Here is a 26,144-nt window from a genome sequence, read left to right as displayed (position 1 = left end):
TGGAAAGAAAAGTATTTGGTAATTCTGTTCTCTATACAAAAGTTAACTTGTTGCTAACTCCACATATTTTCATCTTTAAAAGCTTAATGATTTTACACTAGAGTAAAAAAAATGCAATTTGTATTAGTCATCAAATACTGCAATGCACATAATAAGTTACTAACCTTAATTTCTATGTATTTTTCAATGAGCATAACTTCTGCGCCCTTATAAAGTAAAAAATCATAACACAAAATGCATAGAATGTTACATGATTTAACATAATAGCACTGTTAATTTTGAAGTTCTGGAAAGGTGATTCATACTATTGTGAACAAGTTTTGTCAAGCAGATTACAGTTAGATAAGTGGGTTGACAGTTTATTTTATCTAGATGGGTTTCCCTACAATAACCACAAATTTTAAATTCCAGTATCATCTTCGGGTCTGGTGACAGTATTCAGGTGAGAAAATATTACTTCCAAAAGAAATTGTTAATTTTTCTTTCCTTTTGACAGCATTTCATTGACCCTCGTAATACCCATCATGCAGAGAAAGAAGCATTGAACTTGATGACTGCAGCAGACACTGACCAAGATGGTGTGCTAACCCTACTGGAGGTTCTGGGTCAAAGAGAACTCTTCATGGCAAGCAAGATGGTTGATGCTGCCAGAAGTTTTCATGATGAATTCTGATTTGAATTGTGTCTTGTTTGTTAAACTATTGTATAATCATGCACTACAATTAATAAGAAGTGCAATGGAGAACAAATTTATTTCTGTGAAATATTTATATTGAAGCTTCTGTGATTGTACAACCTCTAATGTGATGGAGGTATGTGGGTTATTTGTGTCTCCTTGTTTGAAGAACGTTTGTATTTAATGTTTTGTGATATGAGTAAGGAGAGCAAGCTACCTCTCTTACAGCAATCACAAGGTTCCTGCCAATACACACACACACACACACACACACACACACACACACACACACACACACTATTATATTCTAGTTTAGGCAGAGAAGGGTTAGAGCAAATAGTCAAGTCTCAAGGTTGTGATAATAGCTTGCTTCTTAAATTTTCTTTTTACTTACTGCAAAGTAAAAGAACATTTGAAAAATTAAAAATAGACCTATGATTGCATAATTATTCTTATAATTAATAAACACTTCCAAAACTTACAAGAGTATGGTCTTAGTATAATCAATATTTTATGATAAAAAGAATAATCAACTGATAATATCATCACACATTAAGCAGATGGTCTGATCAATAAGGTGTTGGAGTAATGTTTCTATGAATGTCCTCACAGGTCTGATTCCAGCAAATAGCCACTTTATCCCATCTTCAGATAAGTTACCCAATTGTTTCCATGATGCTCTGAAACGACATCACACTGATAGCAGCAGTGGGATATATTGACTGTAAGAGGTTTTCACTGGAGATCAAACCTCTCTCAAGACACTCACAGAAATGTGAGTCCAACACCTTTCAGATCAGAGCAATATGATCACCTGTGTCAAAGTGATGTGCCAAGCAGATAATGCATGGACAATTAGTTATGGAATGGCAATAAAGTGTTGTTAAAGTATGCACACCAGGTTGAGAACTAGACAGAGATGAGATGTTTTGCTGGATTAGCCTGGAACACAGAAGCAGCAGAGAGATGAATGAAGATGGTCAAGGGAGACCTTTGTCCAGCAGTGGATTCACAGGCTGACTGCATTGTTACTCTGACTATACAATTATTATTTATTCTGCATATGTCATGTCTTGTCCATTCAATAACAATTGTAAAATATGGTTCAGAAATCTGAGTCACATGAAAGGCATGGAGCAAAATGTTCAGTGCCTAAAGGGAAATGAAAAGATTCATCAGGCATTATGAGGTGATAAGAGAACATCACCTATTAAAAAATCCAAACATGGAAAACTGCAGGCTGTAGGCATATACAGACAGGTGTGTGTGTGTGTGTGTGTGTGTGTGTGTGTGCATTTCTCTTGTATGGAAGGAGACAAAAGGTACATTTAGATGAAACTTCAAGTCAAGTCTATAACAACACAAAATATAAGTGAAAGTTAATAATCTTATTAATGACACACTTCATATGTATGTATATATGTCTATACATACAGTATATACATGTAAGTGTACATATAGTAAAGCCTCAATTTATAAGACCAATTTCCATAAACTTATAAATATTGTAATGAGGCATCCATTTAATCTAACATCATTCAGTTAAGCTTAACAAATATACCAAACCTGACCAAAAGTTACTTAATTTCATATCACATTCCAATAGAGATGTAATAAAATAATGGAGAATTCATTGACTACAGTACACTGTGCCCACCAAACAGAAATGTCATTCTACTTATTTTGATATACAACAATGAAGTGTGACAAATAACACTCACAACAAAAACTGTTGGAAGAAATATTATTTTAAGTTATACCAGTTGTTGCAGGTGAGTCCTCACACAGGGTCATCTGTAATTTGCACCACAGCTTGGGTGATGGCAATGTAAAACAAACACCTAATACAAAGCTAATTGAAGTTAAATCATCGCTACCCATTGTTTATGTATTACAGATATATGACTAGGGTTGAAAGCTCAATCCCATGTTAATATTATATGGAAAGACACTTGGCAAATACATGAAACAATCAAACTGAATACACCAACCAAAGAACACTTAATGAAGTGAATTAATTATGGTCCCTATCACCATCCATCCTCTTTTTATTTATTTATTTATTTATTACTACTTTTTTTTTATTTTTAATACTTTCCTTCATTTTTTTTTTTTTTTTTTTTTGTCATTTATGTTTGACCATTGCAACTGTTGTTTCAAAAAGGGCCCACAAATTAGGACTGGCTTTTACTCCCTGTACTTACATACATCATTAAGAGCAATGATCATAATTAGGATACAAATATAAACATGTACACAACAAACACTATGGTACACACGTCCCATACGTGAGCATTATGAGACTGCCTGGGTAGAAATTCAATCCTTCTCACTTAAAAGCTCATGAAGCTTTATTGTTACATAATATTTTCATTGACACTTTGGCATCTACATAACATGAAGTAAATCCATTGCTTATTTTATGGTCCATCAATAACAGATTGGCATAGATCTATCTCAAGGGTGCTGCTTTCTATATCCAAGCTCATGGGTATCCAGATTATGCACAGGATGAACATACACTTAATTTACACTGATATCAAGTAAAACTTTATAAATACCAGATACCAATGCCAGCATGGGTTGCACCTGTATTGACACATTCAAATAGAATGCATAGTCTTGATAGAGACTACAGATAGGGAATAAAACTTTTGATATCACTTGCATCTCCTCCAATTTATAGAGAATTTTCTAGCCTCTCACAACTTAATCTATAATGTTCATCCCATTTTTGCATACAATGATTCTAAGTAACTTTCACAACTTAATCTATAATATTCATCCCATTTATGCACACAATGATTTTGAAATAATGTACAATAATATAACAGGGTGTACAGCAATTCAAGAAACTTACTTGACAGCATGTGTAATGTGTTCCTTTCAAAACTGACAGCAAGTGTACATGAACATACATTTAACTAAGAGGGTCTTTAATTTATTATGTAGTGAGAGTAGTGTTTTATTACCTCCACCAATGAGGTATTAATTTGTGTCTGTTCCTGGAGTGGTAGAACTATGTGCTCTCTGAGTGCCTTCTAATTTCACTACATAGTATAGTGAGTGCAATGGCTGTTAACTGGACAGTCAATGAATTCAGTGCTTGCTGTGAACATAAGGAATGTAATCTATTGAGTGTCAGCTTGAAGGTTGATATAATTTATTACATAATCAGTGTGGTGCATTACTGCAGCTCATCAATGGGTTAAACAGGCTACATTCAAACATTAAAAAGAAAAAAGTTCTGATGGAACTCAAATTTGACCACATGAAACCATGGATGTCACCTTACTATCAATGAAGCTGTCCCATATGGGGAATTACCAAGCACCATCCCTAGAAAATAAATAAAAAATAAATTTAAAAAATCCCTCAGTGTAAGCTTGATTTTTCTGTTCCTATGATTTAAAAGACAGAATGACAAATATAACTCAGTAAAATCCGTGACTTTTAATAGAAATCTTTTTAATAAAAATATCTTTTGACTTAATAAAAAAAGAAAAAAATATGACATTTTGGCAATGTTATATTTAGTACTATATTATTTACATATAAGGATGTCTTTAGTTTATACAAGGGTTGAGAATCCCATATTTGAAATGTTCAGGAGTATAGCTATTCTAGATTTTGGCTTTTGGAATACAATGGTACCTTGGTTCTGAGATGTGCAAAAAATGCATTCTACAGTCTGAATATATAGAATGGCACAATGTTTTATTTGTAACAAAATAGTCATGTTATTTCTTCTGCACAGTAATTGACAATCCCAAATATACAAAAGCACATTCAAGGATGTTACCACCCTGAAGATATTTTGAATTTTCTAAATAAAAGGATGTAAAGTCTGAAAAAGTGAATACCACAACCACACAACAAAGTGCCTCTTCAAAACAGTGAATGGCAATATCTCAGGTCTATGGCTTTAAAAAGGCATTTGCACACAGTAATGCAGCACAAAAGGCCCTGAAGGAAAATAACTGACCACTGCTCTGTGAACAGTGATCATATGCAATATATAGCTTTGGGTTAAGAAAGATAGTCTGGAAATTAATCTCTGTGCCAGACCTTCTTGTCTCTTGAATTATAACTTTTTTTTTTTTTTTTTTGCTGATAACTTTGACAGATGCAATTTTTTAAAATCTCACTATTTTTATTAGGAGCAACTGACCATTTCAAATTGGTTAGCTGATTAGTCTTATCCCCCACACTACAATTGAAATGCAAGACAGACATAAATAAAGTATTCTTAGTAATACAAATGTTTACAAAATATTAAGATTTATTGTATTTTCCTCAAGTAAATGGGAATAAGTAAAAACATTCTTTAAATATATGTAGAATATAAAACTAGGAAATTACAGAACAATGTTTGTTTGGTTACCACAGAGAAAGAAAAGATTGCAAAACTATGAGCACATCCACACCTTTATAAGTTTTGTGAATTCTTTTTTTATTGTACCTGTGGTCTTCCAGACAGATTCCTCAGCAGTAACAGAAGCAACAGAAGAGGTACAACACAAGCAGCTGTTCTCCATTCCACTGTGATTGCAACTCCCACAGTGAGCACCCCATTATTTTGGTGTGGTGTGACTGGCAAGGCTGACTGGAGTGGTTCTAGCTTAATCGAAAGTTTATTCCAGCAATATTTATGATCACTGTGACCACAGTTTAATGTGCATGGTGTTTCTTCGAACATTCACTTTCAGTAGAATCTGCACATAATAAGGTAAGTGGTAAGTACTGTGCAGCAAAGGAATTATGACTTATAAAAACCCTGATTCTCAGAGGTTTTATTAGATTAGATTAATTACCAAATTATAGTGTTCCTTTACAAAAACACTTTTTTTTCATGAACCAATTCTGCTTCAATTTAGTCATGAAAACATCAAATAGTAATCCTGCAATTCACAAAAAATTTGGAATTTTCTCTTTGTGGCAAAACTTGTCAACTGAAAATAGTAATTTTTTTGGATTCTGAAATTCCAGATAAAGAAATCTCAATTTGTGTGTGTGTGTGTGTGTGTTATGTGTGTGTGTTTGTATATATATATATATATATATATATATATATATATATATATATATATATATATATATATATATATATATATATATATATATATATATATATATATATATATATATATAATATATATATATATATATATATATATATATATATATATATATATATACACACACACACACACACACACACACACATAGCAAAAGTCCTGTCTTTTGGCATCCATCACTTCAGAAAACCTGATGTTTTAGCACTTTTGCAAAACAGTCCCATTCCATAAGTTATCTGATCTTTTGGCATATTTCCAAAAGGTATTGGTATACAGCAAGTTTAAAAATAGCACTGGAGCACTGTGATCATCTGCCGTCATGTGTAGGCTCTACTGTGTAGGCTTCAGCACCTGTGTAGGCTTCAGCACCTGTGGGTATGATGGTGTGAGTGGTGTATAAGAATATTTTTTGGTATAAACTTAGAACATATGAATAAAGTACTAGACTCAGGGAGGAGAGGAGGAAAATATTAGCAATCCAAAGCACAATAAGCACAGATAAAAAAAAAAATAATAATAATAAGGATAGGAGAACAAGTCTATTGTGTTTACACTACCATGTTTGCCTTTCCACTCTGTCTTTGTGAATGAAAATCCACCTGTGGCTGAGAAGCAGACTGACTAGCAGATCACTCTAAGTGTCACAAATCCTGTTGCTTTGGAGATGAAAATACGGAAAAGGAACCAGTGAAAGTTTTGTGGGAAGACACAAGAAAAATCTCAGTTTATTTATCAAGTTTGCTGAGGCTAAACTGCCTTGTTTTCTAGAAATATGTCTTGAAAAATGTTCTGATTTCTATATAAATATGCCTTAGAGATGTTAGTTTGTGTTTTCTGGAAATAAATAAGTGAATAGTAGCCTATATTCTCATTTATTCACTGCTAATATAACTGATGAAATTCATACCTCATTTTTCAGTAGGGATACATGAGGGTATTTTCTTCATTTATTACTTGCAATGTTTCACCTTGGGCAGAAGGTTGCAAGTAATAAATGAAGAAGATACTCTGGTGCATCCCGGTTCACCCTATCTATAACTCGGAACTTGTTCTAATATATATATATATATATATATATATATATATATATATATATATATATATATATATATATATATATATATATATATATATATATATATATATATATATATATATATATATATATATATATATATATATATATATATATATATATATATATATATACAAAATCAGTTTCCTCAGGCTGAAGCCCTTGTACTATCATGAGACAGTTATATAATTCTCATTTACACACACACACACACACAAACAATATAAACTCACATATGTCTTACTATTACTATTGTTATCTTATGTAGTCTTCCCAATTTCAATTTTCTGTTGAAGTCTTTGGTGGGCAAACCCTACAAAGTTGTAGATGAATCCTGCCACATTGAAAACACCTCCAACAATGGCACAAAGACCAGTTAGGAAGTGGCCCAGAGATCTGCAAAATGCACAAATAAAAACTGTTAATCATATTTTTCTTTTCTGTTATAGTCACAAGCCATTCCACTCCCAGCTCTCTCTTCAGTATTCCAAAATTCCTGTTCTACTTTTACATTTTGTCTTCCTCTCACAGCCATAGCATTCATTCCACTATGTATATAATTTTGTTATACATATATCTTCTGTTTTTCTCTGGAACCAAACCACTTCAGGCTGCTACACTTGATCACCTACACATATACACTGTATATAAGTGTTAGTCATTGGTACAATTACTGTATCATGCACTTTGTTTTTATTTAATCAATTTTCTATCTTCATCCTTATTGTCCTTCCCTAAACAACCAAAAGATATCAACACTGTTTTACCTTGCAAGGTTCTCTCTCTCTTGCCTCATCATCTATGCCTTCAGAGGATGAAACCAATATACGTATGCTTAAATTTGTGTATAAATTTGTGTATGCTTAAATTTGTGTATAACCTTCTTTAATCTTCTTTGTTTAACCTAATTTGAAATTCCTTCAAGCATTTAACTTCTAGTTTATAAATGATGGCATTGATTCATTTTCACTTTTTTCAAACACTTCTTCGTTGTTTCCTAAAATCAGAATTGGATCACCTGCAATCATAATTCTTATCAATAATTACTTACCACCCTTAGCACATATTGCCACTCCAACACCACCAACCATTGCTTTCATCTCTACTTTAATATCAAAATCAGCATCCTCATATATATATATATATATATATATATATATATATATATATATATATATATATATATATATATATATATATATATATATATATATATATATATATATATATTTTTATGTATGAGGGGCACTGGCCAAGGTCAATGAAAAATTGAGGAAAAAAAGGCCCACTAGAGTGCCAGTCCCAAAAGCAGGTTATAAGGGTTATCTAAATTTAGAGGGTGTCTTGAAACCTCCCTCTTGAAAAAGTTCAAATCATAGGAAGGAGGAAATACAGAAGCAGGCAGGGAGTTCCAGAGTTTACCAGAAAAGGGATGAATGACTGAGAATACTAGCTAACTCTTGCATTAGAGAGCTGGACAAATTAAGGGGTGAGAGAAAGTAAAGTATTGTGCAGCGAGGTCCCAGAAGGAGGGGAGGCATGCAGTTAGCAAGATCAAAAGTGCAGTTAGCATGGAAATATACTCCCATCTTGTATATATATATATATATATATATATATATATATATATATATATATATATATATATATATATATATATATATATATATATATATATATATATATATATATATATATATATATATATATATATATATATATATATATATATATATATATATATATATATATATATATATATATATATATATATATATATATATATATATATATATATATATATATATATATATATATATATATATATATATATATATATATATATATATATATATATATATATATATATATATATATATATATATATATATATATATATATATATGGTAATGTATTACTATAAAATTTTGTGCATTTAATAGACTACCTCACATGTCATTTATTTTCTTTACTTCTGAAAGCCCATTCCAACTGACCAAATCATACAGCACATTAAAAAATGCAGCATAACTTTTTCCTCTTTTCTCAAATATTTTCAGTTGGTAACTCACTCAGTTGGTGTGCATTCTGTACAAAGAGGAGCATATCTGGTGCGAAACTTACTTGTGCTGTTCAGTGTACTTCACCATCATTGGAGAGAGTTCATAGGAGAAGAACACACCTGGTAAACCTCCATCTAAGCCTCCCTGAAGATTCTGCAAGTTAAAGAATATATTAAATATATAATGTCATGTAAACAATTACCAAAAGTCATTTCTATGTATTTAACAAAATATGATGATTTCTAGTACTTGTTCAGTCATAACGAGGTCTGTACTCTAAGTGCAACTGCATTATCAATGTAATATAATGTAATGGTAAAACACATATATAATATATGTAAAAAATAAATAAAAAGATAACCTTCTGATGTTGTGTGACAGAAAACTGGTTGGTGGCAAGAGTTGAACCATCAATTCTCTCATAGGTTGTTGGTACAATCTTCAAGTAGTAATTGATGCTCTTTGGTCCCTTTTCTGTTGTGTACTCTGTGCCATCAATGGGGTTTGTCTTGCCAGGTATTTTGGCACCAAAACTCAAGTGACGAATGCGGTGGGAGAGGTCAAAGTCTGCTGTCTTGAATTGCTGGACATCATGAACTGAAATAAATTGGATTCACTCCTTTTCTAATCACATTTACAAAGCACACAGTTATAATGACTTCAGGATTTTCCACACATTTAAGATGATAACAAAAACAAGTAAAAAGAAAAAGTAAAAAAAAATAAATAAATAAATAAATTGAGGGGCTCTAAATTGTATACAGTATTATTTATATACACACATATCCTTCACTAATATGTTCTAACATATTTTCACTTTTATTTGTTTCTAAATAACTAATATGAATTCATGTTCTACTAAGAGGTAATAAAATGTTTTCTCTCTTGCCAGCCTATTTCATGCTGTTAATATAGCACCACTTTGACACTTATTAAAGTGGTTTAGCTTTCAAGAAAGTCTAAACATCTAAGATTTTAGGTTAGTCTTTAATAAACCCTAACATGTAAAAGTAAATACTACATGAATAAATAAATTAACAAAAATAATGTGATGAACTCTGCTATTGTACCAGTGCAACTCAATACAATCTATATTCACTTACTGTGAAGGTGATTATGTTGGAATGATTTTCCTGGAGCCAGATGGAAGTTGCCACCCACCTGAAAAAGACTTGTGCATAAAATATTTTCTCAAATGTAAAGCATGTGAAATGGTGAATATACTGACACAACTAATACAGATGTATTAGTTGTGTCAGTATATATGTGTGTGTGTGGGAGTAGTATCCCGAGAGAACACTCCAAGCACCACCCCCATGAAAATTCTGTTTTCGCATGTAAACAGTACCTTAAAGTATCTTCTACCTTGAGTGATTGCTTGAAGCAATATCCCGCTGAGCCAAAATGGTTGAAAGTGCTATACAGTATACAGTATTATTTTCTTACTTGACCCAGGAATATAGCAGCCTTCTACTCAAGTAAAATACTCCAAGCACCTTGAGTTAAGTGAGTCACCACAGCTAGCCACTCAGGATGGCAGTTGGTCCTGGCATGGTGTGACATCACAACAACACATGTGGCTGGACAATGGTGCCACCATTTTTACCCTTATGTAGACAGCACTGAGCCAATGGGCTTGGAGCATTTACCCCTTCACTCTCTCACAACTTTGTCTTGCTTCTACATATCAATAATTACTGATATAGGTATGTCTTGAGCCTTATTATATAGGGAAAGCTAACACTTGCCAACTCTTCACATACATGATGTGCTTTCATCATTAATAACTGGTAAGTGGTTTTATTGATTGAAATTTTCCTTTTGCACCTCACTCTCACTTCTACACATTATATATTAGTACTATAATTATTTCTAAAACTTTATATAGGAAAAACTAGCACTTACTTTAATTCTTTACATACATGATGTCCTTTCTTCATTAATAACTACCAACTGATTTTACTGATTGAAATTTTCCTTGTGTCTATAGGAAGCTAATACCCTAGGGATTAGTTTGGTACACATTTCATGAAAATCATATGGCTGAAACTTGAAATCTATGAGTTTTAACATTGACAAACTTTAGGAGCAACTTTTGCTGTTTAAAAAAAATGGTGCTAGGATCATTCTCCTGCAACACTATTCATATATATATATATATATATATATATATATATATATATATATATATATATATATATATATATATATATATATATATATATATATATATATATATATATATATCAGGGATGGGGTGAATACAAGAACTGTGTATTTGAATACGAATATGAATAGACTGAAATACTGATAATTCAAATACAAATACGAATACTTCATGAGAGTATTCATGAATGCATTCATGAATACTTTTTGTTGAAAATAACTTTTTTCATGAAAGTAGCTCGGCAATGAGCCTAATATGGTACTTAAGTTATTCAATAGTAAAATAATATCATGAACTTATAACTGATGCCAGTATTCTGGACTTGTTTATCACACCTAGAAATATGTTTTCCAAAAAACTTCAAGTATATATCTAAGCTGTATTATATCACATTATAATAGCCAAATCTTTTCTAGTATTCTGCTGTAGATCTCACTTCTATTATATATATATATATATATATATATATATATATATATATATATATATATATATATATATATATATATATATATATATATATATATATATATATATATATATATATATATATATATATATATATATATATATATGTATATATATGATTCATCACAAGTGGCTGAATTGTAACTGTTTTCATTACACTGAACAACACACTGTAGTTCACACTGTCTGTAACCTTCAGGATACACTGCACTCTGCAGCACTATAATACATGTAATATTCAGAGATTCCAGAGGAGGGGGGGCAACAAAATATAAAATAAATCCAACAATGAACCCCCTACCACTGGCAAGTGGCAACTGAGGGCCATCAGACCCCAACAGTCACAGCGGCCACACTAGTGAACCTGTATCATACACATCGGATAAACAGGAATGAAGATTTGTAACTTGGAAGGAACAATAACTATTATTTCTGATGATGGATTTAAGACTATTTGGCATATTATTTGAAGAATACAAATACTTTTTCCAAGTATTCAAATACAAATGTGAATACTTTGATGTCTGATGACATTCAGTATTCAAATATGAATACAAATACACCCAAATACTGTACTCAAATGTATTCAAATATGAATACCGAATACGAATACCTCACCCCTGATATATATATATATATATATATATATATATATATATATATATATATATATATATATATATATATATATATATATATATATATATATATATATATATCAACCTATACAAGTTAATAAAAGGAGAAGCACAATAGAAGAAAGAGATAGCTAGTTTTCAGAGATCACATAAGTCAAGAAATAATACTGTAGTGTAATATAGTAAAATTCAATGATGAACTGGAAAATTTGAACAATGAGCACTTCTGTTCTATTATAAGAAGCTGTTAGGTAAGAATATAGACAGAACACTGGGGATATACAAGAAATTTATAAGAGTCAGTGGATCACGAGGTAACAGTTTAGATTTCTGGTGCAAATTAAGAAACTGCAGTCTTAGTTAAATCTCCATGAAACATATTTTGAATTAAATGTTGTCAGATGCCTCTTACCCTATTTACTTCCAAGTACCCGTAGATTTGGCAGCCTTCCTTGGGCAGCTCAGTAGTTTCTACCAGTTGGCCTTCTCTTACACACTGCTCAATTTCTTTTAAAGACTGCAAAGCCCAACCTTTAGTGCGGTACGCATCTTTCACCTCTTCACAGGTGTTACAGCATCTAAGGAAAGAAATGAATGAATAATTTTAAATGAATCAATTTTAAAGGTGTCACACTTAAAATAAAGGAAAATGAAATACTAAGATATAAAGTAATATAAAAGTGTAATATGTAAAGTTGTGTATTAAAGCATTTCTCATTGTGTCTACTCTTTTATAATCTTGTAACAATTATACGATACTAGCAGAATTACCCGGCAATGCAAGGGTAAAAATTTGGCTCTTCAAAGTACAGTTTATCACACTAGATTAGCTGTTTGTTCAGCAAAGCTATTAACCAAAGTTTACTGAAGGAATCAGTGGATTGATAGGATTGATAGGATCCAATGAATACTCTATTTATACTTCTACCCCACCAAAAATCCAAGGTAACAATGAATGCTTGGCACCACCATAAAAAATGGGTTACGGTATACCTGGCACCACCATCAAGAATTGGTGACAGATTTGCCTGAATAATCTAACGGTTTGGGTTGGAAGTAATTAAGACATAGTCTATATCACTCTCCAGATCATGGGGACCCCCTACCAAAATTCATTGTAATCAGTTCAATGCTTTTTCCATAAAAAACAGATACACCCACACACAGACAGACACACATACAGTGTTTTTTATATAAGCTATCTAATAAGTAGCAAATTGCATGTAAATGTTAATTTCATGGAAAAGATTGCTCCTCATTATTCTTCTAATAAAATATAAATTGTGAAAGGTATTTGGGGAATTTTATGATCTGCACCCACCTGGGTGAAGTCTAGGTAATCATTTACTCAATGGCTCACCAACTCCAACACTACACAATTCTGTCAAAACACTTTCATAGCTTTCACTATCCCCCTATTAATACAATAAACACAAGGAAAAAAAATCATATCCAGTGTGGATATCAAAATACTTACACCTTGATTAGGAAGGGTAGCAGAAAGACACACAAACTGACATTCACACACATTCCCTCTCATCTTGACCATTTGGTCTTCAAGAAAAGGACTAATCCTCAATGACCTCACAATAATCAAATCTTACTGGTCCTCTTTTGTAGCTGCTCCATAACAGCTGCCACACTTAGGAGGTTCAGACAGCTCAGTCTTGTTACTTTGGCCACCTGCTCCTTCAGACTCCTTTGTCCCATGGCCAATATCTGTAAATATATGCACTCAGTAATTCAAACTTGTTACTCATTCTTTCAAATAATTAGCTACTACCACTATCACTTCCTTTCATATACTTGCAATACCCTGCTGACAGAGGAAAGGATGGCTGAGAGGGGAGAAAATGGAGGGGTAAGTAATGTCACATGCGAGTACAAAAATGAAAGGGGATGAGGGAAAACAAAAAGGAGACTAACTTCACATACTCACATTATAGAGAAGGATGGTAAGGAGAAAGGAAAGAAAAGAGGACCAGGGAATTCTTACTATCATATCGTAGTAGTATTATTATTATATCATATTTACAGTGCATCACATTTTCACAAAATGTCATAGACAAATGAAAAACTGCAACATAGACATTTCAACTAATAACACTTCATATTTCAAAACAATGATAAAAAATGCAGAAACATGACTGGAAAGTATGCCAACAACTGTATACAAAGGATGAAAGATAAGAAAAATGTCCATGATTTTACTCAGCAAATTCTGAAAATACTCACTCAATCCTAACATTTTTACTCCTAGAACTTCCAAAGGTCACTTTTGACTCTTCTTATTTATGTACACTCATACCTTGTAATTTGAACATCCTTCAATTAAAAAATTCCCAATTCGAACAAGGTTGGCATATAATTTTGCCCTCCAATTCAAAAGTGGTCCTTCAATTCTGAACACAAACACCAGTTCAAGTGACGCCACTCAGTCAGTCCCTCTTGCATTCCTCCTTCCCCCTTCCTTCCCCTCCTCTCCCCTCCCTCCTTCTCCCTTCCCTGCCCTTTTCTTCCATCCCTTTCCATTTCCTTTCTCCCTCTTTCTATCCCACCCACACATCCTCTCTCTCTCTCTCTCTCTCTCTCTCTCTCTCTCTCTCTCTCTCTCTCTCTCTCTCTCTCTCTCTCTCTCTCTCTCTCTCTCTTCCACTTCCTTGCCCCATATGTCTCTTCCTTCCATTCTTCCTTTCCTCACCCTTCCTCTTTTCTTCAGTCTCAAACTTCCCTCCTTGTCATCTCCCCTCCCCCTTATCTGTTGGAGATAAGGGACAAGGGAGTAGTACCTTACTCTATCTCCCTCATTCATTCTCTGTAAATTTCACTTCATCCTTTCTCATTCCTGTATAATTCCATTTTTATTCTCTATCAGTCTCATTCTTTTTAGCAATTCTCAGGATTGTTCTTACTTTTACACACCCACACACACACCTAAGAGAGAGAGAGAGAGAGAGAGAGAGAGAGAGAGAGAGAGAGAGAGAGAGAGAGAGAGAGAGAGAGAGAGAGAGAGAGAGAGAGAGAGAGAGAGAGAGAGAGAGAGAGAGAGAGAGAGAGAGAGAGAGAGAGAGAGAGAGAGAGAGAGAGAGAGAGAGAGAGAGAGAGAGAGAGAGATCAAAATAAGAAGGCCAATGCATTATATGTAATATGAAAGCACCCACACCCACTATTACTTACGTTCCTGTCTCTCTGGATCATCTATTGGTCTTCCATCCAAGTCAAGCTTGCGTTTGTATATGTTATGATGAATGTTGATGTGCTGTTCTCCACTCAGGTCCATGGCATCCAAACTCAGCACTATAAAGACAATGAAACTATCATTACATATCATTTTCCTTTAAGATCAAGTAAACATGATTTGAATATATATATATATATATATATATATATATATATATATATATATATATATATATATATATATATATATATATATATATATATATATATATATAATTTTCTTTCTAATTTCATAATATTTAGTCCATTTTATCTGAGCTTCTACTGATGTGAGACAACAACCCAGCAGATGTCAGAAAAGAGATAGTAGAATTTCCAAAATCAGGCTGCATAGAGAAAAGAACAGAACAGTACTTATTATATCTCTAATTTATATGATTTCCCCATACATATCAGCTGAGATATATTTCTTTTTAAATTCTCATAAATTTATAAACATAGTAAAAGACAGCCCAATGACAACTAGTCATAAAATCTACCTCCTGTCAAATATCTCTGATGCCCTGCTATTTCCAGGAACTTCCTCAAATTGTTATCCTCATCAGTGAATGCACTAATATATATTAGTTTTTCAAAGCCTCTCGATGTTTTCTCTTCAAATTATAGCATAAATTAAAACACAAGAAATATTTGATACTGCATACATACTATTACATGGGATATTGGGAAAGACAATATCCAGATTGATCCTTAGCTTGCTTCCTCTTGTAGTGTCAACAAAGAGATCTTCTGCAAGTTTGGGAGTTAGGTAGTCGTGCAGTTCATACATAAAAAGCATTCCCATGATCACTAACGTCACCAGTGTCACTGTTCAGGAAAAAAGGAAAATGTAGAACTGTAATACACACTCCTTCAATAATACACATTTAAATGAAAAGAGCTATACAGAGGAACCTCGGTTACAGAAAATCTCCTTTTTTGAACAACTCAGTTTTCAAACAGAAATTTTAACTCATAATTGCTTTAGTTGTCATAGCATAATTTGGTTTTCGAACAAAGTTACTTGATTTCAAATACCACAAGATGTAGCAAAAGTAGCCATATATTACTAATTTAGAGTTTCTATAAAAATTTCCTTTGTTTTTATATATTTGGAGGAGAGACACAGAGGGTAAGACAGTAATTCAATCTTTGAAATAAGTTAAATGTGATCTCATTGAAGAAGTTGAAGAAGCTTCATGTAAACAAACAAGGTTTGGTGCTTAGGAGTAATCTCAAGCCTCCTGTGGCTCTCTCTTAAGTACTGCACAACTGCATTTTCCGAAAAGCTTTTCCAAGCAGCAAGATGTCTAAGTGTTATGATCACCTTAATTTTGGTAGTGAGTGGGTTGCTCTTCTCTGTGTCACTCAGTAAGGCTTCCCTCACTGGATCAGTGACAAAGACCTGCATGGTTTAAACAATATCTTTTGATGAGTTCTGTGTCATTAAGTTCATTCAATGTATCTGGATATAAAAAATTCTTAGCTGAAGATGTTGTGGAGCAGCCATCTTAGTAGTGGGAGTGTTGGTCATTACCCGCTACGACATGGTGGACGGGTGTCTGAGAATGGATTAATCTATTTTATACTGATTCCTATGGGGAAAAATAGTTTGTTTTTTAACATTTTGGATTTCAAACAGCATTCAGGAATCAAATACCTAAGTTAAAAAACCGAGGTTCCACTGTACATACTTATATGTGCAAACCCAAAAAAATCTTCCAGCAACAGGACTGATACTTATAAAAACTGCTGGAATTTAAAGAAACAGAATTTATTGCAAATGAAAAATAATAATAATAATAATAATAATAATAATAATAATAATAATAATAATAATAATAATAATAATAATAATAATAAATAAATATATAAATAAATAAATAAATAATACTAATAAATAACAATAATAATAATAATAATAATAATAATAATAATAATAATAATAATAATAATAATAATAATAATAATAATAATAATAATAAATAAATAAATAAATAAATAAATAAATAAATAAATAAAAAATACTCTTATTAGTTCACAGTAATTTTTTCTACCTATGTACACTGGGCTCACACAGTGCACATGTTCTCACTGCATGAATCACACATTGTGCAATGGGCAAAATAATAAGTCCAAAAATCCACATTGTGCAAGCATGTGTCACATTACATGTATCAGTGGTTTAGAGTTGGGCAAAAGTGCAGTTTGCACTAAGCATGACCCCCTTCCACAGAGTATACACCTCTAACACAGGGTTTTGATCAAGCACTACCTGATGATATTCATCATTCAGAAGGAGAAGGAAGGTGTACTGATACGGGGCCGTCACATCAGGGAACAAGCCAAAAAATTCTGAGGTGGTGGTAAGAAAGTTGAAAATCAACACTCTTTTCAAGGTTTCTGTTAGCTGGCTTTAGTTTCCTGAAGTGGAAGGACCTTCGACACATCAAGATAAGTAGAGAAAGGGGCACTGCGGATGATGTAGCAAGTGTGTTTCCAGAGTTCCTGAAGAAGATTATAAACAAAGGAGGCTACACAATGAACAAGATTTACAACCTAGACAAGACAGATTTGTACTACAAAGATATGCCAAAGTCAACATGTTTTCAAGAAGCAGACGAAAGCAAGAGGCCACAAAACTGATAAGCTGAGGCTAAACAGTCATGTTTTGTGTAAACTTGACTGGTTCACATATGCAGCCAGTGGTGGTACACACAGATGCACACTCAAGGTGCTATAAGCACCCTAATAAATTGGAGGATTCTGGTGTTGCTTGGTACAGGATGAAAAATGGGTGGATGAATGGTGACTGACTGGCTGAAGAAACATTGTGTTCCTGATGCTTGATGGAAATGCAAGCAGTTTGGCATCCTATTTAAAATGCTGCTACTTATGGACAATGCCCCAAGTCACCCACATTACCTTGACGACTATGTACACAAGGAATGCTGCATCGTTTTTTTTTTTTTTTTTTTTTTTTTTACCTCACAGAACATCATCACTTATACAGCCTCTTGACCAGCAGCTCATTTCAGCAGCGAAACAGTTTTACCATCGTCATGTGTATGACTACCTTACAGCCAAAACTGACACCCCTGTGGAGATGCAAGAGCCTGGCAGAGGCAATGCAGGAGACAAAGGATCAAGATGAATGAGCTCACACCACCAGCACCACAATCACCACTACCACCACCAGCAGATGATGAAAAACACCTCTCAGCTTCATCAGCACCAGTACCAACAGGACAAGCAACAGCCTAGAAGGCAGTCATAGCCTTTTTGAAAAATTTTTCCATGAAAGATGATTTCAGGCTTAAGTCTTAGAAGGAGATCACACCAGCAACTGTAAACTATGCTTGGCAGTTGCTCATTCCTCACCTATGCACACCATCATCAAACACCAAGTCCAAGAGCTTAAAGCTGCTGAGGAAGCCACTCTACATGCAGCAAGAAATGTTCCAGGATTTGATGTGGTGATGATGGAAGAAATCCAGGCAACACACAGTGCAGTTCTACACCACACATGCTCCTGCTGGGGAGGAGGAGGAGGATGATGATGAAGTTGATGATAATGATGATAATAACCAGGAGGCCCCACATACCAGATGACTATCATGACTGAAGGAGTCATGGATAAAGTGTTCTGGCTCTCAGAAAATGTTGAAGCAGTGTGGGATACTAGTGTTGGTGGTGCAGCAAAGGGTGGTGCTGGAGGTTAAGTGGTGCAGGAGGCAGTTTAGCCTTGGAAGTCCAGCAACTTTGGCCCATCAAGCCTGTAGTCTGCACTTGTACACGTTAGTAAAAGACTCAGAAATTAATTTTATTAAAATTATTATTATTATTATTATTATTATTATTATTATTATCATTATTATTATTATTATTATTCCTGATTTTATTAAAATTTCAGTTTCCTAGGATGTGCAATCATTTCTCATATTTTCTTGTATTCATTTGAATTTTTTTGGAGGGTAATAGGTACCTGATGAGCCAATTCAATTTTCCCCCATTAATTAGTTTGCTTATAGTGTGTGTTTTCACTATGCATGACATGTTGTACCACCCAAATAGAGACACACTGTAAGAACCCAGTGTATTTGTTGAATTTTTCTATTATATTTCTAAACACTTTACACACACATTAATGTACAATAAAACCTATAATAACGCCACTTTCTTCTCTCTTGTATATCTCCACTAATGTAAAATGTAGATGAAGTAGCACACATACCTTTCTCTGCCACATAATGAAAAAGCTCACCTGCTCCTCCTGAGAAAGTCTTGACTTGGAAGTCCTCCAGAGTCTTGGGGTAGGCATCCCATTTCCGCAGCTTTTCTGACACTGATCTCATCATCTTGTCTGGTTGTAACCTGAATCAGGAGAAATGCAACATAACATATCAAACTCAAACTTTCCCACTGCATTGACATCTAAAATATTTACACCGTGAAAAGACAATCTGAGGATATGAACTATAAAAGCATACTCATGACTACCTAACAATGAAATGACAAAAAAAAAATAATATGTAATAAATCTTTAAAGAGTTCTGATGAAAAAAAAAAGTTTTCTGGTATTCTTGATGGATGCTGTGGTGATCAAGATATTGGTTGCAGGACTAATTTTTATAATAAAAAATGTAACAGTTTTCCAGTCATGAATATCAAAGTAAATAAGCTTATCTTTGATAACTGCAAAAAAGAAGACTGTTCCTCATTGCCTTATCTTGTGGTAGAAATGAGTATATATAGTAAAAGACACTAATAAAGTGAAGAATAAAATGAAACATCAAGTTACATAAACAGTTTTGGTTGCTGAGGGTTAAATCATTGTATTAGGCTTTGTTAGGTTAACTTAGGTCTGTTACATCTTGCAGATTTGGACAATTTTTTTTATCATGGCTGATTTTTATGTTTTTTCTTTATTTTATTTAATTTTTTTATGGGGACAGGATAATATTGTAACCAGATGACAAAATCCATAGAGTAATTTTCTACTAGTAAAATCCGTAAGTAATTTTCTACTAGTAAAAAAGAAAACTATGGGATGCTTTTATAAAAAGACAGCACATGATTAGAAAGTAATTGAAATTATACACAAAATCTACAATACTATAAACAAAATAGATAGAGGAAGAAATATTCAGAAAGCAATAGCAAGACTGAAAAAATAACAAATAAATATATAAAAACTTCACAATCATTACAGCCACTCTGAGGCTTGACTTAAAAGCTTGCACTGAACAGTCTTGTACCACACATTGATTGTTTAAATCTTGAACGATGCTCTGTTGTTGATGTGAGGGATTTGCTGCTGGACACACTTAAGTTTAATGCATGTAAATAGTGTTTGACTAAGAGTTTATTACAGATCTGCCTATTATTTTTCAAATCCCTGTATTCAATGCCATTATATCATATGCATGTTATACACATGGTGATTTCAGAAGGGCACATTAAGAAAAAAAGCTTTTCAGTATTTAAGCAAGTAACTTTCAAAGCAGACTAGCAGTACATTACAAAAAATTACAAAAGCACTTTAGGTATAGCAGAAAACATCGCTCTTACCAGATAGGCTTCCCATCCCCACACATCAAATGATGGGGGCAATATGAAGCTATACCCTGCTGATGAACTAGCCAAAGTGAATACTTACATATTAGAAATAATAGCAGAACTGGTTTAATGACAGTGAGGTAACTTGCAACTTCATGATAAAATGATTTATACAACCAATAAGCCCAGAAGGCAATGCACTCCACAAGTCCACATGTATCATACTAAGAAATCTTTTCAGGTTCTCAACCTGTGTTCTGATGCAAGCAATTTTGTAGTCATGGCTTCTTGTGCGACTCAACAAGGAATGAGGAAATAAATAATCCCGAGAGATTGACAAGTGTCCATGAAAAATTTGCCAATATTCAATAATGCCATGTCTGAGTATCTGCCCTCGACTAAGTACAAGTTAAGAATTTTTAGTCTCTGAGAATAGTTTAATCCCTCCATCCCATCTCTTGTCTACCTCTGAACTGATTCCAACTGTTTAATATCCCATACATACCCAACTTTCCATACAGAAGATGCACATTCCAGTAATGTATGTATATGAGTGATGAAAAGAGGAACCAAGAAGGAATGATAACAATTAATTGTATATTTAAGAATACTGGTTGCTACTCCTCCTGCTTTATGTACTGTATCGGATACCTGTTGATAAAATTTTAGTTTATTATCAATACACACACACACAGGTTCATAGAAGTAGTTTTAAATGGGAGAGGCACATTATTGACATAATAACCAGCATGTTGGCCCAGCCCAGTCCAAAAAGCATAGGTAAAGTAAATCTTAGAGCTGTGCATTTTGATGAATTAAAGTGAAAGTCCCCAAGACTCCAATACCAGAAAGAGTGTGTTTATGTCCTCTGACAGGAAATCACTGCACTCTGTATGTCCTCTTCTATACCCACTTCAATACCAACATATAAATTAAGGTCATCAGCAAGTATCTTAGAAGCTGTAATATTGCCACTGATAAATTTAATATATACAAAGAAAAGTAAGGGTCCCAAAATAGATCCCTGAGAGACTCCACCAAACACCTGCTTATTTGCACTCTTAGACCTGTTTTTTTAAACATTGTATCTGCATTTGCTAATACAAATGTAGCTGTTTCTTTGTACCACTTTCAGCTGTGGTGTTAGTGTCACCTCAATGGAGACACCACAGGCTCCTTAAAGGAATGTTGGTGTTTCAATCCCAACCCAACAAGAAGTGCCAATGATATTCACAAATTACATGTAATTGAAAATTATGCTAAAGATATGATAACATATCAATATGTTTCTGTGCAAACTGAAAATAGTGTCAATCATCGTAAGGATGATGGAGATGATGATGATGATGGATTAAGATGTTTATAAATGTGCATGTTCAGGCACCTTTACTGATGTGAGCTATGGGTTCATTTACATTGTGAATTACCCACCAAATTGAAAGAGCTATTGGCTTCCATCACTTCTCCATGGTTTACAGCATTTTCACATGATAATTACAACATTTAAATAAACTTTAAATGCATAAAACACTGAATTTTAGTAAATCTTGGTCAGAAACATGTTATATGCTTCAGCTGGATTCTATCAAGCTTGGGCCAGCAAACATTACGATCTAGGTGGAAAAATCATTGTTATCTAATTGTATATAGCATATCATATTAAGAATGAAGTTTTTAATTGGATCAGCAGATAAAAATTAAGATATATATGATACAGGCATAGGAGACTGTATGTGGTTGTTGACAAGTTGATATATCCCACTCATCTGCTAACATGAACTTTTACAGTGGGCCTTAGTGTGGGCCACTAATCCAGTCAACATCTGATCTCTAAGAAAATCTTCAATCCAAAGTAAAACTTTGCCAGTTATCCACAGGTGTGCCAATTTGTCCAACAAAATATTATGGTTAACATCAAAAGCCTTAGAATAGTCAAATAAGATCAGGTCAACAGACTTTCCATTATCCATTGCCAAAGTAATATCACTAAGTTATCAACAACTGTTCCTCTGTTAATCTTCTGGGCTGGAAACCATACTGGTCCTGTGAGAACAAACTGTAATCTTGAATGTACTCATATAATAATTTAGTAATTATTTTCTCTAAGATCTTACATATAACTGCAGCTAAGAACACAGGTTTATACATAAGTGGGTCTGCTTGTGAACCTTTCTTAAAAAATTGGTAAAACTAAGGATTTCTTCCACAGGACAGGAAGACTACCTACTAAATGTTATTTCTGATAAGCTTCAGTGGATATGATAAATATTTGATACATGTCTTCAGAAAATATGGGTGCGCTTCATCTGGGCTCATGGCTGGAAAGGAATTTAAATGTGCAACAGACCTGACCACAGATTCCTGTGTAATTTCCAAATCACCTATTGTTTTTTTCTGTAGATTTGCTATATATAAGATAAAAAGCAAATTGGTTTCCAGCTGCTTTTTGATGGGAGTGTGTTATATATATATATATATATATATATATATATATATATATATATATATATATATATATATATATATATATATATATATATATATATATATATATATATATATATATATATTGATGGGAGTGTTTGATGACTGATCAGCTGGTAACAACAAATGTTGCTGATACTTTGTTTGCAATAATTCATTTTACATTATTGGTGTCCAGGATTAGAAAAGTGAACATTTAGTTAGATTTAGCTTTGATAAGCACCTCACAGTTACATGACAGGAGCCTGATGCACAGCAGTTGCCATCATTTTGAGGACCATAACTCCACTGCTAGCTCCAGTAATATGTATCTAGCAGCTTAATAAAATCCTAACTTCCCACCAACCTTTACAGCTTATAGAGGAAAAGAGAAGGTATTCTTTAACTGTTTCACCCATCTCAACATGGCTTTTCTTACCCTTCTCATCAGATAGAGCTTCTTATTCTGAATAATTTGAACCCAATATATACCCACTGCAAATTATTTATAATGTTGACAGCAATTTTTAAAGATTTGTATGTTTTTTTAGAAAAGCAAGCTCGCTCACTCCTGTGACAACATTTGGAAGTGACACAACCATGAGTGTGATGGAAAGGCAGGCACTGATCTTCTGCAGTGAAGGTGCGTTCATTCATGCGTGCATATGTCACATCCGTTGCGTGAACGCGAAATTTGTCACAGTGATTGATTCTTTTGTTTGAGAATGCATCTGCTGACCAGTTAAAAAATACAGTGGAACCTCAGTTACTGAATGCCTTCCTTTCCGAACAAATCAGTTTTTTTATTTTATTTTGAACTCATAATTGCTTTGGTTGCCATACTATAATTCAGTTCTCAAACAAAGTTACTTGATTTCAAATACTAAAAGACATAAGGAAAGGTGCCATTTATTGCTAATTTAGTTTCTATAAATATTTCCTTTGTTTTTATATATTTGGAGGAGAAATACAGTGGGTAAAACAGTAATTCAGTCTTTGAAATAAAGTAAATGAGATCCTGGTAAAGAGCCACAATGTAAGCAAACAGGGTTTGGCTGGCTAAGGAGTAATCCTGAGCCACCTGTGGCCCTCTTAATGACACACAGTGCTATTACTACTTCAACTGCAATTTCCCAGTAGCTTTTCCCAGCAGCAAAATGTCTGCATTTTCCCAGTAGCTTCCCAGCAGCAAAATGTCTAAGTGTTATGATCACCTTCATTTTGGTAGTAAATGTTTTGCTCCTCTCTGTGTCCCTCTGTAAGGCTTCCCTCACTAGATCAATGACAAAGAATACTTGCACAGTCTAAACAGTATCTTCTGATGACTCCCATATCACTACGTCCATTCAAAATATCCTTTCCGGATAAATAATTTCTAAGCTGGAGATGTTGTGGAGCAGCCATCTTAGCAAAAGGAGCATCTGTCATAAGCCATTAAGACAGGGTAGATGAGTGGAACAGATTAATCAATTTTATATTGATTCCTATGGGAGAATAGTTTCAGTATGCAAACATTTCAGATTTCAAACAGCATTCAAGAACAAATTAAATTCAAGAACTGAGGTTCCACTCTGCAGAATTAATTTAGCCAATCACAGTGTTTTATTTCATCCTGAGGAGAGAGAAACAGCTCAATTTGAAATATCTGAATTAGTCTGAAGATGTCTGTCTGTGGTGGGTAGTGCCTTGATAATTTCCAGTGCATTGCTAGATTTTATAAAGATGAACAAGGTAACAATTTGTATGCATTTCTTAGCCTTACTGGTTAGGTTAGTTTGGTTAGGTTAGTTTAATTTAGTTAGGTTAGTTTAGTTAGTTATTTTTTGTTAGTTTGCTTAGGTCACTTTAGTTTGGTTAGGTTAGGTTAGGTTAGTTTCATTAGGATGAGTTAGGTGGTGGTGCAAGACAACCAGCTGGCAGCCACAGGCAACAGCCACTCCTCTCAGGGGGGAACATTGGAAGTGAGTGATACTTCTGTAGTAGTACTTATTTATTAGAATGAAAACTATTTTCTTCTGGTAGATCTTGGTCTGTTTTGTATTAATGTTTTTTTTTTTTATTGCAAAGCATTAGTTTTGAGGGGATAGTGGTCGGGGAGGGGTAAAATATAAAAACTGATGATTTGCAGGAAAACAACATGCAGATGTATTCAAAACAGGCTTGTTTTTGTTGGATATTTGGGAGCCTTGCAGGCTTTAAAACAGGCTGATAGTTGTGTCTGGAATACAGAGACATATGAAGGGTAAAGATTTACCAGAGAGAGACATGCAGTCCTGTTATTTTGTTACCAAAACAATCTCCGCGAGAAAATATTAAATTTAATCCAGTAAAAAAAAAAAAAAAAATGCCACTAAAAAAAAAAAAAAATGCCAATGTATTTCGAAATTTCTACACAAAACCTAACACCAGTTATAACCAACCGATTACCACAAAAAGGTTTGTGCAGGCAATCCTGACCTGCAAGCGCCAGACACCGGTGTGCAGTCCAGCAGCAGTGTCACCTGGGCAATCCCTCCACGTGCATACCGTTCCCTCATCCCACTGCAGTGTTACCCGTGTTGCATACACACTGGCTCCTGCTCACCTGTGTAATGCCCCGATGAGATGGAGTAAGTCATCCAGTTACCACACCCAGGCACCGCTCACCCTGGCACCACCACTAGCAGACGAACCACTCACAGCCACAAACCTCCGTCCCGCCGCTCCCGCGACTCCCACTATAAACAAACTCTTGATTC

The 26,144-nt window shown here is 33.7% G+C and overlaps 2 protein-coding genes across 6 annotated transcripts in view; one reads left to right on the top strand and one right to left on the bottom strand.

Moving 5' to 3' along the window:
* LOC135100799 (45 kDa calcium-binding protein-like) overlaps positions 1-1,157 on the top strand; it is a 6,936-nt gene extending 5,779 nt beyond the window's left edge. The window contains exon 8 of the mRNA XM_064004125.1: positions 497-1,157. Within this exon, the coding sequence (XP_063860195.1) occupies positions 497-673 (177 nt within the window). The 3' untranslated portion in view covers positions 674-1,157. The remainder of the gene's footprint in view (positions 1-496) is intronic.
* Positions 1,055-26,144, bottom strand: LOC135100798 (endoplasmic reticulum-Golgi intermediate compartment protein 3-like). 5 transcript variants are annotated; one of them, XM_064004122.1, is made up of 11 exons: positions 25,864-26,003; positions 19,649-19,758; positions 16,054-16,212; positions 15,343-15,462; positions 13,770-13,884; positions 12,578-12,743; positions 9,996-10,053; positions 9,254-9,489; positions 8,954-9,045; positions 7,063-7,225; positions 1,055-4,015 (listed from the first exon to the last, which is right to left on the bottom strand). In XM_064004122.1, exons 1-10 carry the CDS (start codon positions 25,941-25,943, stop codon positions 7,090-7,092), a joined length of 1,272 nt encoding a protein of 423 aa, XP_063860192.1. In that variant the 5' UTR covers positions 25,944-26,003; the 3' UTR covers positions 1,055-4,015; positions 7,063-7,089. The 5 variants fall into 5 exon arrangements, with proteins under 5 accessions (XP_063860192.1, XP_063860193.1, XP_063860190.1 ...); XM_064004123.1 differs by having other exon boundaries at positions 7,074-7,225; XM_064004120.1 differs by lacking the exon at positions 1,055-4,015 and adding an exon at positions 5,868-6,123.

This window comes from Scylla paramamosain, chromosome 5 (assembly GCF_035594125.1).
Source record: "Scylla paramamosain isolate STU-SP2022 chromosome 5, ASM3559412v1, whole genome shotgun sequence".
NCBI lineage: Eukaryota > Metazoa > Arthropoda > Malacostraca > Decapoda > Portunidae > Scylla > Scylla paramamosain.
The sequence above is the reverse complement of the archived record's forward strand: the minus strand, read 5'-3'. Positions and strand labels throughout refer to the sequence as shown.

Excerpts from the sequence above, each read along its gene's own strand:
- LOC135100798 (XM_064004122.1), bottom strand. The coding sequence starts at position 25,943 with ATGAGGGAACGGTATGCACGTGGAGGGATTGCCCAGGTGACACTGCTG. Across the intron at positions 19,759-25,863 it reads CCGGTGTCTGGCGCTTGCAG|GTTACAACCAGACAAGATGA; the intron begins GTCAGGATTGCC and ends CTCCTGATTCAG. Across the intron at positions 9,490-9,995 it reads CCAACATAATCACCTTCACA|TTCATGATGTCCAGCAATTC; the intron begins GTAAGTGAATAT and ends AATTTATTTCAG.